Source organism: Pipistrellus kuhlii, unplaced genomic scaffold, assembly GCF_014108245.1.
Source record: "Pipistrellus kuhlii isolate mPipKuh1 unplaced genomic scaffold, mPipKuh1.p scaffold_m20_p_68, whole genome shotgun sequence".
NCBI classification, from domain to species: Eukaryota; Metazoa; Chordata; class Mammalia; order Chiroptera; family Vespertilionidae; genus Pipistrellus; species Pipistrellus kuhlii.
In genome coordinates, this window is record NW_023425571.1 from 853,351 (window position 1) to 867,218 (window position 13,868).

Sequence of the window (13,868 nt, forward strand, 5' to 3'; positions counted from 1 at the left end):
ATCTGAATCAAGTATTACTCCAATGTTGACAAATGGTAATTTCCTTTGCATCATTCCCTCTACATTTACTAGTTGGCATTCCACTGTAGGAAATAACTTTCCCATATCTCCCACTTATTTACGGGTGTGGACTCACTTTATTTATGGGGGTTATGGTTTTTTACTCCATGGACACTATTACTCTGAGCAATTCTTTTCCATGTAACTCTCAAGAGCGCCAGTTTGGGGACTTTCTGTATTTCCTTGTCACCACAAAGAAATCCCAGCGTGCAGCCTTACTTCCCTAAATGGAGGTCACTTTCCTGTCCAAGTGTTTGTGTAGTTCAAACTAGAGTCCTTTTTTGATACTTGTCCCGCACAGACCACCTGAGCAGCCTCGCCCCGCGGAAACTACATTTCCCAGAGGCCTCCGCGCGCCGCGTCATCAGAGCGCGCGGCTTTCGGCCGCGGAGCGGGCTGTGGCGGCGGCGATATGGCGGACGCGCTGAGCATCGGCGTGAACCTGGAGGCCTTCTCCCAGGCCATCAATGCCATCCAGGCGCTGCGTTCCAGCGTGAGCAGGGTGTTCGACTGCCTGAAGGATGGCATGCGCAACAAGGAGACGCTGGAGGGCCGGGAGAAGGCCTTCATCGCGCACTTCCAGGACAACCTGCACTCGGTCAACCGGGACCTCAAGTAGGTACCGGCCGAGGGCGCCGGGGGCCGGCCCGTTACGCACCGTCCCGCCCCCGCGCGAGCCTCCCTCCTCGGGGACTGCCCCCCTTTCCGCCTCCGCGCCTCTGCAGCCCTCGGGGGCACGGCGTCCCCACGCCGCGGGCCTGTCTCCCTGCTCTGGGCCACGTCGTCCTGGCCTCCGCCGCCCGGACCCCGTCGGGGTCGTTCCGTTCCTCACGAGGAGACACGCCTTTCCTTGAACTTGGCTCCGCACGTCAGCCCAGGCTCTCACCTGTAGCCCTCGGTGCCCCAGCCGCCTCCCCGACTACTGATAGTCCCCACCGGCCCTGCCCCAAGCCCAGGTGCCCCCATCTGATGAGCCCTAATTCCTCGCGTGGCCCTGGAATTCATCAGGCCCACCTTTCCCACCCCCAAGCACCACAGAATTTCCCCCAAGCCTCGATCAGTCTATCCCTCCCTCTCCCCCTCCCTCTCCCCCTTCCTCCCTGCTCCTGCCCAGTTCCCTCCCAGGACAGAACCAGGCTCTGGCTTAACCACTTAACACCCCCTCCCTTCACTTATTAGCTTGTGGCCCTTGAAGGTGAAGGATTGTACGTTTCTTTCTCTTTCATACAGGGTGACCTTCATTCCTTCCACATGACAAGTGGTGGTGTCAGAGTTAAGTGGGCGGGCATTTGTGAACCGCACATAGTAGGCACTTGTACTTGGTTAGGTCCTCATCTTGTCTTCCCTCCCGTGAGCAAGCCACCAGCCTTTCCGGGTTTTTGCATTTTATTTCTCAGAACTGAGCTGAGCAGGGAAAGGCTCTTGGTGAGCTAGCCCTCCTGCGGCCAGATTCTTTTTTCTCAACTTGTCTCCTTGGTCACCAGATGGAAGAGGGAGGTAGAACCGGGAGGAGGTGGTGGCCAAGTGATGGGTGCCTCTCCCCCCCGCCCCCTGTAGGTGCCGTTCTCTTCTGGGGGAAGGCCGGGGAATCACACCCCCTGCTCAGCGCGCACATCACCGCTGTCCTCTGGCGCCGGCCTGTCACCACTCCCGCTCGGGGGCTGCGTTGGCCATCCTTTCCTTCCTCTTCCATTTCCTCCCGATTTGCTTCCCTCAGCAGTGTTCAGCAAGCTGTGCCCTTCACCGTGTGAGAGAGTAAGGAAGGTCCGAATTGCCCCTTTGCCTTCTTAGATCTTTCTGCGAGAAGAAGGTGACGGGAGCTTCTGAAGGAGCGTGGCATGAGCAGCTGCTCCTGGGGCGGCTCCTGGGACAGTTTGGGACGGCCCCTCGGACCCCCCGAACCCTCGGACCGTGCTCCTGGAATGTCCTTCTCCCTGGCTCGCTGTCCCAGTTCCTCTGGAGTTTTCTTGCTAGACGGAGGCAGCCCCTCCCGTAGGGTCTTCCCAGTCCATTTGTTTGTTTCATCTCTTCCTGGTTAATTTCACCGTCTGTGAGGCACCAGGGACAAACCTATCCCTGTGTCAGTGGTGAGTGATCATCACTGACTCGGGTCCTTGCTGTCCTGCCCCATGTGGCGGTCTGTTTGTGGCCTGAACACTCAGCACCGAGCAGTGTTTCCTTCACCCCCTTCCAAAATTCCCAGCGCCCCCTCCCCCCTCGCAGAGAGGAATGCGAGTTGTAAAATCCCAGTTTTAGGCGTAGTCGTACTGATTCAGGTGCTTTCAACTTTCCCCCCTCCTTGGGAATAGCACCCGAGAGCTGGGTTTTAAAATAGGCCCAGATAGGAGTGTTCTTGATTGTTCCCGATCTTTTTCACCAAAAAGAAGTCCTCTTTGCGGGGCTTCTGACGGCGGCTGGAGAGCAGCCTCCGACCACCGAGGTGGGAGCCGCCTTGCTGGGCCCTCAGGCTGCCCTCCTGCTCTTTGCAGCGAGCTGGAACGTCTGAGCAACCTGGTGGGCAAGCCGTCCGAGAACCACCCGCTCCACAACAGCGGCCTGCTGAGCCTGGACCCCGTGCAGGACAAGACGCCGCTCTACAGCCAGCTGCTGCAGGCCTACAAGTGGTCCAACAAGGTAAGCGCGCAGGACGGGCGGATGTGGGGGAAGCCAGGCGTCCCGCGTCTCCTGAGTGCAGAGGGGAGGGTTTTCTTTCTTGTTTTGCTCTTGATGCAGCATGGGGTTTCGGAGTTGGGTGTTTTAGAATTTCCCTGTGAGCGTGTGTCCTTGGAAGTCCTTGGAAGTTTTTGAGGCTTAGTCATGACGCTCAGGCAATAAAAAAATCTACGGTGTAATTAACCTGGAGGCTGGCTAAGGAGGCAGCTTTTTTCCCAATCCTCTCCTGAGGATGTGATTCTTACTGATTTTAGAGAGGGAAAGAGAAACCTCGATGGGTTGCCTTCTATAGGTGCCCCGACTAGGATTGGAACCCACCTATGGTATGTGCCCTGACGAGGCATTGAAACCACAACCTTCTGGTGTGTGGGACCAGGCTCCAACCACAGGGGCCCCCCGGCCTGGGCCATAGGAAGCAGCTTTTAAGACCCCTCGAAGCTATATCCAAAATAATGCTGTGGTCGCTTTTCCTGGGGAGATGTCCTGGCCCCGCACGATCGGCCCTCAGCCTGGGCTTGTGTGGTCATCCCGTCCTTGGTGAGGAGCACTAAGTGCTGTTCGGGAGATTTCTCTCTGGTTTCTCTCTGGTCACGTGAGTCTCTGTCCGAGGGAGACTGTTCTGTACATGCATCACAGAATTTGCTACTTCCGGTTTCCTCAGCTGGCAGGCCGGGGGCAGAGACCCCTGGGGCAGCCGAGAAAGGAAAACTAAACTGTAGTCTGAAGACAACAGGTGCCCGGCCGGCGTGGCTCAGTGGTTGAGTGTTGACCTATGAACCAGGAGGTCACAGTTCGATTTCCATCACGGCACAGGCCGGGTTGTGGGCTCGGTCCCCAGAAGGGGGTGTGCAGGAGGAAGCCTATCTATGATTCTCTCTCATCCTTGATGATTCTCTCTCCTTCTCTCCCTTCCTCAGTGAAATCAATAAAAAATATTAAGAAAAAGTAAAGAGAACAGGAACAGTTTGGTTCATAGCATGGAAGCAGTTTGTTTATTGACGAGTTCCTTTTGTTGGGTGCTGTGGGCTGTGTATTATTATTTTTCTTTCTTGTTGCTGATGGAGAGTGAGGCGATGTTGGAAAGATTTGGAAGCGCTTCCCTTTAGTCTGTGCTGCCTCGCTGAGACGCTGCTCACAGCCCTGGCCAGAGCTGCTCCGCGCCTCCTGTTCCCCTTGGCTTTTCTCCTCTCTCCTGTGGCCGCACCCGCAGGTCTTAGGTGAGAGATGAGCTAGGACAGTTTCTTCCTTGTGCAGTTTTTTCTTTGAACTTCTCTCTGGGGGCATTGAGTGTGCTTTGGTTTTAGGTGGAACCCTGGAAACTGAGTTTGAGAGTAGGGAGAAGGGATTGATCGTGGGGTGCTAAAGAAAGAGCTTGGGTCTTGGATGCGTACATTTAGCCTCTGAGGCTTGTCACCCAAACTCTGGGCTGCCGGTGGCACCTCGGTTTGGTTTTGAGGACCGGGGTGCCCAGGTGCTGTGGGCCTCCGTCACTCCTTGCCCTCTGGGCTCGCCCTCCTGGGGTGGCCTGATCTCCACGCGGCAGAGAGAGCCCGGCATTCGTAGGTTTGCTTGGTCCTTACAGGTGTCCCCTGGTGTCCCCTGGCAGAGGGCTGGCCCTGCTTGGAAAGTGGCCCCAAGACATTTCACTAAATCCAGGGTGTGGCATTCTCTGATTGGCCAACACAGCTCCCTGGATCACAGAAGGCACAGGAAGTGGGGCTCCTTGGGGTTGGCGAGAGGCAGTTCCCATAGGGGGTATGTAGACCGACAACAAAATTCTGTGTCTACTGCCGTTGCCACGGCCAGAGCCTAGACTGTCCAGCCCTTCACAGACAGCATGCCCCTCACCCTCCTGTGGTGCCTCCTTGGGCATTTCACGGGTGTTCAGCTGGTGAGGTGGGGGGTGGGGCCCTCAGCGCATGGCGGGGCTGGCCTCTGATCCGACTCCTCGTCTGCCTCTTGGTGTTTGGACTGGGGGCCGGGTCGATGTGTCACGTGGTAAAGTCGTTCTTCGAACTTGCTGGAGCGACGGGGACTTGTCAGCCGTGGGAACACTTAGCTGATCCTGAAAGCACACGTGACAGGGACTCGGGGGACGGGTGTTACATGGAAATGATGATGCTTAACTTCTGAATGAAGGTAGCTCAATTGCTCAACGGATTTCATAGTTGGAGAATGAAAATAGAAGTGCCTGCCCTGCCCCCTGCCCTTCCCCAAGGAGGAAAGGAGGTCATATTGAGGGAAAGAAACATGTGTATGGAGCCTCTTGTACTGGTGATGCTCAGGCTGGAAATGGAGACGTTTCTGAGATTGTGTCATAAAAGAACAGAGGAAAACAGGGCAAGGATTTCTTATGTACATTTCTTTAAAAACGGGGAAGTAACCCAAGGAATAAGCCAGCCAGTGTTGTAATTTCCAGCGGAGGCAGCAAATGACTATACACTGAGTGGCCAGATGGTGTATATCGTATATAATATAAGGCTAATCTGCAAATTGTCCCCTTGACCAGGAGTTCGACCAGCAGGCAGGCCAGCCAACTGCCCATGTCCCCTCCCCCTGGCCAGGCTGGCCAGACCCCACCTATGCACGAATTCATGCACCGGACCTCTAACATATATATATATATTTGTGAGTGTGTGTGTGTGTGTGTGTGTGTATATATATATATATATATATACACACACACACACACACACACATATATATATATATATATATATATATATATATATATATATATACACACACACACACACACACACACACACACACACATACTGAATGGCCAGATTACTATGAGTTCAGAGATCATAATAACCTGGCCACTCAGTGTGTGTGTTCATCACATGTGCTAATCTCGCCTCTCCTGCAAATGAAAAGGGCTTTCTCACGGCTGGGCTTTCAGCACTCATCACTGTAGCCCCCGGAGCTTCAGCCAGCAGGTGCATTACTGCGCGGGGAAGGCGGGGCGGGCCTGCCACTGTCAGCGCTGCGCTGGCTGCGGGGGAGGCGGGGAGTGATGCCACCCGCCCTGTGATGAACTCTCCGTCTCAGGCGCTAGTGGCCGTAGACGATAACAAATTATTTCCTTCAGGGGGCTTGTAATTTTTGTAGCGTCAGTTGGAATATTAATTACGTGGTAGTTGGCATAATTGTTAGGATAACATACTTAAAAATTAATCTCCCGAATGAAACGATGTCAGGTTGCTGTGAGCAGCACTTTTCCGTGCTGAATGGGGAAAGAACGGGCTTTTAACTCCTGAGGCTGACGGTTCTGCGGGATGACAGGCTCTGGCGGAGGACAGGAATAATTGGCGGCCGCACTGCTCGCTGCAGTCCTCCGCGCACACTTTCTGTCGCTTATTCTGCTCAGAGACGAGGCAGGCGTATCAGAGGCCCCTCCGAAGGCTTCGGTGTCCTGGGCTTGGGCTTCTGTGGGGGCTTGGGCTTCCTTCCTTTGTTGGAGGCAGAGGCTGCTGCTTACGCTGCCCAGCAGGTTGACACTTCAGCAGAGACCCAGCAGCCATTCTCCCCTGTGTGTGTGGGGGGGTAAGAGAGAAGCTGAAGCCGCTGCCATTGCCTCTTACGTTTCTGCACACTTAACTTACATGTTTATTAGAGAAAAGCCCCTTTTATTCTGAGGGTGTCCAACTGGAAAGTCCACACATTCCCTCTGCTCCACCCGCCCGAACTCCTCCACCAGAATGCAGTTCCTCACGGTTTTACGTGACCGGGCGTTCGTCTTCCCGGCCGCATGCTGTGGCGCCGTGGAGCGAACAGCCTTTTCCTCCGGGACCTGTCCTCCTCGGAGTCCCCAGAGGTGCTCTGTCTGCGGGGCCTGCGGGAGGCGCCTGCCCCTGCCCCGGGCCCGGTGCGCAGTCAGCGTCCGGCTGCAGTGCCTGGAATGAAGGAGGCTGAGAGAGCGCCTCCTGTTGCTTTTTCATGTGCAGCCCTTCAGGGGTCTTTCCGGCCGGTCCCAGCGCCTGGCTGTGTCACTGGAGAAAGGCCCGAGCCCGTGGCCGCCGTGGCTGGGCTCCAGAGGGAGCGGGAAGGACGGGCTGAGGTCAGTTGATGAGCCGGGATAAGCTCCGAGGGCTGAGCTTAGCAGTTTTATCTGTGTCTCTGCCACCCGGTGTGCCCTTTCTGGGAGCCGGTGCTTCGCAGGGGGTGGACTGGGTGGAATCCTGGAGTTGACTGAGTCAGGCTCGTGAGCGATCGCCTGATGTCAGGGGTCCTGTGGCAGCTGTCGCTTTGGCAGCAGCGTCACTTGCCAGCCATACGCTAATGACACTCCCTGTCCCAGCCTGAGCGCTCCCTGACATCCAGCCCGCGGGTCCACGGGGCTGCGGGCATCTGCGCTCGGAGACTTCCAGGCTCTCCCAGTGGGTCCAGACCCAAAACCCCGCGCCCACCACCTGCTGCTCGTGGTGGGCACCTTCCCGGCCAGGTGCCCGGACCTCACACCTTCTGATGAGGACCTGCTGAGTCCACCCTCAAACCTCCATCTGCGGCCTCTCCCTCTCCACCGCTGCCGCCTGGCCAGGCCCCGTGGTGCCGGGCGGTGCCGAGCTCCCGCCTGGTCCGTTTCCCAGCCTGCCCGGCTCCGGGTCTTTGTAAAGTGGACGCCGCCCCCAGTGCCTTCCTCCGCCGTCTGCGGACCCAGCCCAGCGCCCGGCTGGCACTGGCCCGCACCTGCTCATCGTGCTCAGGCCCTGCGTCCGGAAGCAGACGGCCCGTGGCCAGAGCCCCCAGCCTCCGCCTCCCGGCTGTCACATGGGCGCACGGGCCTGGCTCAGGGAACTTAGAGGACGGCATGCGCCCTCCCTGGAGGGGCATAGCACCCGGCAGCTCTCTGTCCCTCTTGGTCCCTTAGGCCTCGCTGAGCTGCGGCTCCTCTGGAGAGTCTTCTGAGCTGTGCCCCGTGTCCGCATCCGTCACTGCTTTTATCCCACTCTGCCTGTTTGTCATCCTCCATGTTAGGACTCAGGTAACTTTGGAAGGTTATCGAACACCTTTGAGCCTCAGTCTGCGGGACTGTGAAATGGGCAAAATACCGATCTCCTAGGATGGGTCTGAGGCCAATGGGAAAAGGTGTATAAAGTTTCCAGTTTGGGGGTGAATACTTAGTGGCATTTAAATAGCAGTTATTGGTAGTAGCTATTTCCATTGAGTCAGAAAACAGCATTGGACGGCTCAGTGGAAGCCTCTAAATCTCTTCTTTCATTTTTAGATTCTTGTGTTTTCCCTGTAGAATCTGCTTCTGTGTATTTCACCTTGACTTTGTCCAGCTTGCTGGTGTTGCCAACAGGAGCACAGAAGGGGGAGTGAGGCTTCATCCTGAATTCTGGCCTCTGTACCCCAACCTCAGGGACCCGGGCTGGCCAGGCTTCCGCCCTGTGAGCGAGCAGCGGCAGCGGCGTGCCCTGGCCCAGCCCAGCCTGCTGCCCTCGGCTTCCGGAGCTCCTGTCCCCCTCCCCTCGCTCCCGTCCCCCTCCCCTCGCTCCCATCCCCCTCCCCCTCGTTCCCGTCCCCCTCCCCTCGTTCCCGCCCCCCTCCCTTCGTTCCCGTCCCCCTCCCCCTCGCTCCTCTCCCCCTCCCCCTCGCTCCCGTCCCCCTCCCCCTCACTCCTCTCCCCCTCCCCTCCCCTCGCTCCCGTCCCCCTCCCCCTCCTCCCCTCCCCCTCCCCTCACTCCCCTCCCCCTCCCCTCACTCCCCTCCCCCCTCCCCCTCGCTCCCGTCCCCCTCCCCCCGTCCCCCTCCCCCTCGCTCCCGTCCCCCTCCCCTCGCTCCCCTCCCCCTCCCCCTCGCTCCCGTCCCCCTCCCCCTCGCTCCTGTCCCCCTCCCCTCACTCCTCTCCCCCTCCCCTCGCTCCCATCCCCCTCCCCCTCGTTCCCGTCCCCCTCCCCCTCGCTCCCGTCCCCCTCCCCCTCACTCCTCTCCCCTCCCCCTCGCTCCCGTCCCCCTCCCCCTCGCTCCTGTCCCCCTCCCCTCACTCCTCTCCCCCTCCCCTCGTTCCCGTCCCCCTCCCCTCGCTCCCGTCCCCCTCCCCCTCGCTCCTCTCCCCCTCCCCCTCGCTCCTCTCCCCCTCCCCCTCGCTCCCCGTCCCCCTCCCCCTCGCTCCCCTCCCCCTCCCCCTCACTCCCCTCCCCCTCCCCTCACTCTCCTCCCCCTCCCCTCACTCCCCTCCCCCTCCCCTCACTCCCCTCGCTCCCGTCCCCCTCCCCCCGTCCCCCTCCCCCTCGCTCCCGTCCCCCTCCCCTCGCTCCCCTCCCCCTCCCCCTCCCTCCTGTCTTCCTCCCCCTCACTCCGCGGCTTTGCTGCATCACTTGTTCCTGGACACTCCGCTCCCTGCAGCTGCAGGGCTTGGCCTCGCTGCCGGTGGGGCGCTCCCTGAGCCAGGGCTTCGGCCCGGCCTTCTGCTTTTCCTGATCCCCACGAGCCTCCTCTCCCGGCAGCTCACTCATCTGGCAGCTTCTGGCCGGCAGTGCGGGCGCCGCCCCTCTGGAGCGCTGTCAGCGTGCCCTCAGCCCTGCGGGCGCAGGTGCCGTCCCAGCCTCAGCTCTATTTGTGGCTGCTCTGCGAGGCGCCAGCCCTCTGCCAGGAGCACAGTGTACCTCCCTCCCCAGTGTGTTCCCTCGTTTCCTCCTCCAGCCGCATCGAATGCTGCTGAGAGCAGCCTCCTTGTAACCAGGCAGGGCCGGTCCCTGGCTTTGCCACGGCCTCTAGCTGCGCTGTGGCTGCTCGTGCTCCAGGGCTGGGGTTCGGCAGCACCTTCCGGCACCGAATCTAGTGCACAGAAGGACTTAGTCATCGAGGTCCCCCTGCCGCATTTCCAAACAGACTCTCGGAACTGTGCCTCCTTTGTGTTAGATCCCAGGGAACCTCAGCGATCATGTAGGTGATCACCCCCCTTTTATGGAGAGTGACAGTCCCAGGCTGCCCGCCGCCCTCTGCCTGGGGACACCCGGGTGGCCAGAAAAGCAGAGCTTCCCCACCGAGGCTGTACAGCGCTGCCTTTTCCTGGGGTTGCGGCTGCGGGTCCCGGCAGTGGAGCAGGCGCGGTGTGCAGGCCACAGGGCACATCGGGGTCGGCAGAGATCGCTGCGGTCCGCAGAGCAAGCTGGCAGCCAGCCCCGTGGGGACGCGGCTCAGGGCCTTACCTTGACCTCCAGAGCAGAGCGGCCCAGCCCTTAGTGTCTAGAGGCAGGGCACTCAGCTACTTTGAGCGCTGAATACAGCAAACTGGGGTCACAGCACTAACTGGCATCTTCGCTGGGCGTTCCATGGAGAGAAAGGGACTGCCTTGGTCCCTGACTGACAGGTGGGGACACTAAGGGCGGCTTGTAAGGATCAGACCACTCCCCCTTCTCCTTTTTAAATATATATTTTTTATTTCGGAGAGGAAGAGAGAGAAACATCAGTGATGAAGGGAATCATCGATCGGCTGCCTCCTGCACGTTGGACTGAGTCCACAACCCAGGCACGCGCCCTTGATCAGAGTCAGACCAGGGACCTCTGGCCCGCAGGCTGACGCTCTATCCATTGAGCCAAACCGGCTAGGGCCCTTTCCCTTTTTAACAGGAATTGTGCCGATCCTCCAGATGCCAGCTGCTCTTACCTTTCCCTCACTGGCGTGGCCTGTGTGTCTCAGGTTGAAGGTGGCACTGTGCCGTGTTATTTCCAGGAAGCGGGCTGCTCTGGCGATCGATAGCTTGTCCGTAGTGGCCACCACTAAGCGTTCTGGGCTCTGCTGTCTCCTGATGGCGCGTGGGGCATTTTGCAGGGACAGGGCAGGTTTGGAGTATGTGCATACCTTCACACGCCAGGAAATGCACTTGTAAGCGCTCCATGTTATTCCTTTCCAAACCGCGTTTGAGTAGTGTGCTTTTCTCAGTAGGAAAATATCTAATCCATCTACCCGGGACATGTTTGCTGAGCACCTATTATGTTCCTGGCACAGCGAATGAAACAGAAAATTCCCATCTTCTGGAACTTACACTAGATCCAATTCTCTGACTTGAGCAGAGAAGTTAAGTGCCAAGCCACCTGATTTTAATAATTCCTGGCTCTGTTGCTGATCCTTTTTCCTCCTCAGTCAGTGGCCTTTATATGCCTCAGTTTACCAGTCTTTTTTTTTTTTAAATGTTTTTGTTGATATTAGAGAGAGAGAAGAAAGGAGAGGAGGGAGGGAGAGAGGAAAAGAGAGAGAGAGAGAGAGAGAGAGACAGACAGACATCGATGAGAGAGAGAGAACATGGATCGGCTGCCTCTGCATGCTCCCTGGGGATTGAGCCTGCAGCCTGGGCATTAAACCGGCCGCCTCTTGACACATGGAGTGCCGCTCAGCTAGCGGAGCCACCTGACCAGCGCTGCTCACCAGTCTTTGCTGTCAGAAAGGAGCATAGCTCTTGAGTCCTGGTGACTTAGCTGGTGGATGTAACTTTGTGTCTGAACAAAGGGAATTTTGTCTTGTAGTCCTGGTATCTTAAATAGCATTCTGTTTGTATAGCTTGGTGCATTTTAATTCTGTCACATGCTTAACACAAATGCACATTTTTCCTAGTTATACACACTTCCCTGTTTTTTTGCATGGCACCAGCCAGCCCTTATCTTCCTCAGCCGAAGCTGTGTTTGTTGAAGGGGTTCTCACTGGGTTTGAGAGAGCAGTAAATACATACTTACCTTCGTGTCCGTTTGGTCAGCCTTGGCACCTTGGGCTTCTTCCCTGGCCAGCTGGTCTGTCTCTGTCATAAGCGAACTGTGCGTGTTCTTTGTCATGTGGTTCAGTGACTCGGTAGCAAAGGGCACTACACATGTGTTGTTCCCTGTATTTATGACCGGGTCTGTTTATTTATTATTTATTTATTTATTTAATTGATTTTTTACAGAGAGAGGGATAGAGAGTTAGAAACATCAATGAGAGAGAAACATTGACCAGCTGCCTCTTGTACACCCCCGACTGGGGATGTGCCCGCAACCAAGGTACATGCCCCTGACCGGAATTGAACCCGGGACCTTTCAGTCCACAGGCCAACGCTCTATCCACTGAGCCAAATCGGTATCGGCTATGACGGAGTCTGTTTAAATTTCATTTCGGTGCCCGGAGCCCTGAAGGGTGATTTGCACGTGGTGGGATTGGCCTTAGGCACCAACTTCAGTCCCTCCCCCAGGGGCGGGGCAGGCCAAGGCCGGGCCCCACTGTGCTCCCTCCCATGGCTGGCTGCCCGCCCGGCTGTCTATCCTATCATCTCTCTCTTTCTCTCTCTCGCCATTTAAACTCACACTTTATAGTTCAGTATGCCTCCCGGAGTTAAATGCACTGATTCTAATCCTACATTATCCTTGGGTTTGTGATGAGAATTAGAATCACCCTGAGCCTCCAGATGGAATGACTTCTGGACCTCTGCTGCTCAGCGAGCAGATGACTCAGCGATGTGGCCTCGGCGTTTTTTAAGGGAGGGAGCAGCTTTCCTTGTAGAATTACCGGCTTGTTTCAGTCTGCTGAGCTCCTCACCATGCCCCGCCCTCTGCCCCTGCAAGATGAGTTTGCAGACGCCCGCCCATAGTAGGCACTTGCTGGTATCAGTTTTTCTGTCATCACTGCAAGTTCCCATCTGCTGTGCCCTCCACCCCACGCACTGCACTCCAGCCAGGGAGACTTCCTGGTTCACTGGGTGGTTTGGATAAATGCTGGTCTTAAATACCTTTAACACGTTAAAAGAAATAACGGAATCCCGGAGGCCAGCACTCTCCCGTCTCTTGCTTTCCCCAGTCTGAACAGGGCAGCCCAGCCCTGGCCCATGTGGCTCAGTGGGTTGGAACATCTTCCGCCCATGCACCAAAAGGCTGTTGGTTCAGTTCCCAGTCCGGGCACGTGCCCAGGTTTCAGGTCCTGTCCCCGGCTGGGGTGCTTATGCGAGGCAACGATCGATGTTCCTCTCTGTCTAAAAAGAAAGAAAAGAAAAATATATTCAAACAGAGCAGTCCCAGTTAGCTCTAATTGCTCAGATGAACCATGACATTGAGATTTTGATGCATTTCACAGCACTCAGACAGTGTCACCGCTTCACCCTGCTGGCAGTTCTTGGGCTCCTTGGCCAGATGCTGGGCCGGGGACATGGCTTTTAAAGCTGGGCCGGCAGCTCCTAGCGGGCCTCTGTGGGGGCGCGGCTCCTCCTCCTCGGCTTCCCCCAGTAGCGGGCGTCGCTGCCTTCCTTCCAAGGCACGGCTGGTGCAGAGCTTTCGAGGAAGGCTCCCAGGCTTCTGCTCGGCAGAGGCGCCTCCGAAGGAGTCACTGCTGATGAGTCACAGAACGGCAAGGCCTCGGCCGCCTCCGGCTGCTGTGGGTCCTGGGCGCCGGGAGGGCAGCTCCCGGTTCTTCCTCTTCAGGCAGCCTGGGGAGGGCGGGTGGTGCGCCGCCATGGGAGCTGGGAACCCCGGGCTCGGTGAGTAGGGAAGACCAGCAGCGTCTACCCAGTTGGCGTGGTTGGCGCTGGTTTCCGGGCGGCTGGAGCCGGCCCTGCTGGGCTCAGTGTGTGTTGCTAATGGATGCGCAGACGCTCCCTCCTGTCCCGCTTCAGCCGCCTCTCCCAGAGCCGGGCCACCTGCAGGTCTCCTCCCGGCCTCTGTCTTCCCCACGCAGTCAGGGGGCCCTGACAGGGCTGAGAACGTGCAGCCCAGTCCCTTCTCATGCTCAGGACTCAGACCCGGTTTGAATGTAGCTGTCCCCTGAGCCCGCCGGGCCTGGCCCCGGGCACTCAGCCTGCGTGCCTCCTGCCCTCCCTGAGGCTGTTTCAGTCTCCCCCCACACCCCACCCCCCAAAATAAAATCTGGCTAATACCTCCCACTTTATGTTTCCAGTTCTGTTCGTGGGACAGTCCCTCCCCGGTCCCTCTGTGCTCACAGCCCTGGCCCCCATCATGGCAGGGCTCCCGTTGGCCTGTAAATGCTGAGGCTGGACGGGGACAGGGACCCTGCCTGCCTGGTCACTGTGCCCAGCGAGGCCCACCCACAAACAGACTCACAACACACTGAGTGAAATAAGCAGTCTCATTAGCGCGGCTTTGAGGGCAGCGGGCACAGCTTTGGGTGGATGACACTTGACCGCTGTGTGTCCTGAGCCCACAGCTGTGAG

The 13,868-nt window shown here is 57.7% G+C and overlaps 1 protein-coding gene across 2 annotated transcripts in view; it reads left to right on the forward strand.

Annotated features, from left to right (window-relative positions):
* The first annotated feature begins 436 nt into the window (after positions 1 to 436).
* The window catches only part of MED27 (mediator complex subunit 27), a 106,189-nt gene continuing 92,757 nt past the window's right edge, over positions 437 to 13,868 (forward strand). For both annotated transcript variants that reach the window (XM_036420441.2, XM_045575161.1), the window contains exons 1-2: positions 437 to 675; positions 2,550 to 2,694. In XM_036420441.2, coding sequence (XP_036276334.1) covers positions 473 to 675; positions 2,550 to 2,694 — 348 coding nt within the window. In that variant the 5' untranslated portion in view covers positions 437 to 472. The remainder of the gene's footprint in view (positions 676 to 2,549; positions 2,695 to 13,868) is intronic.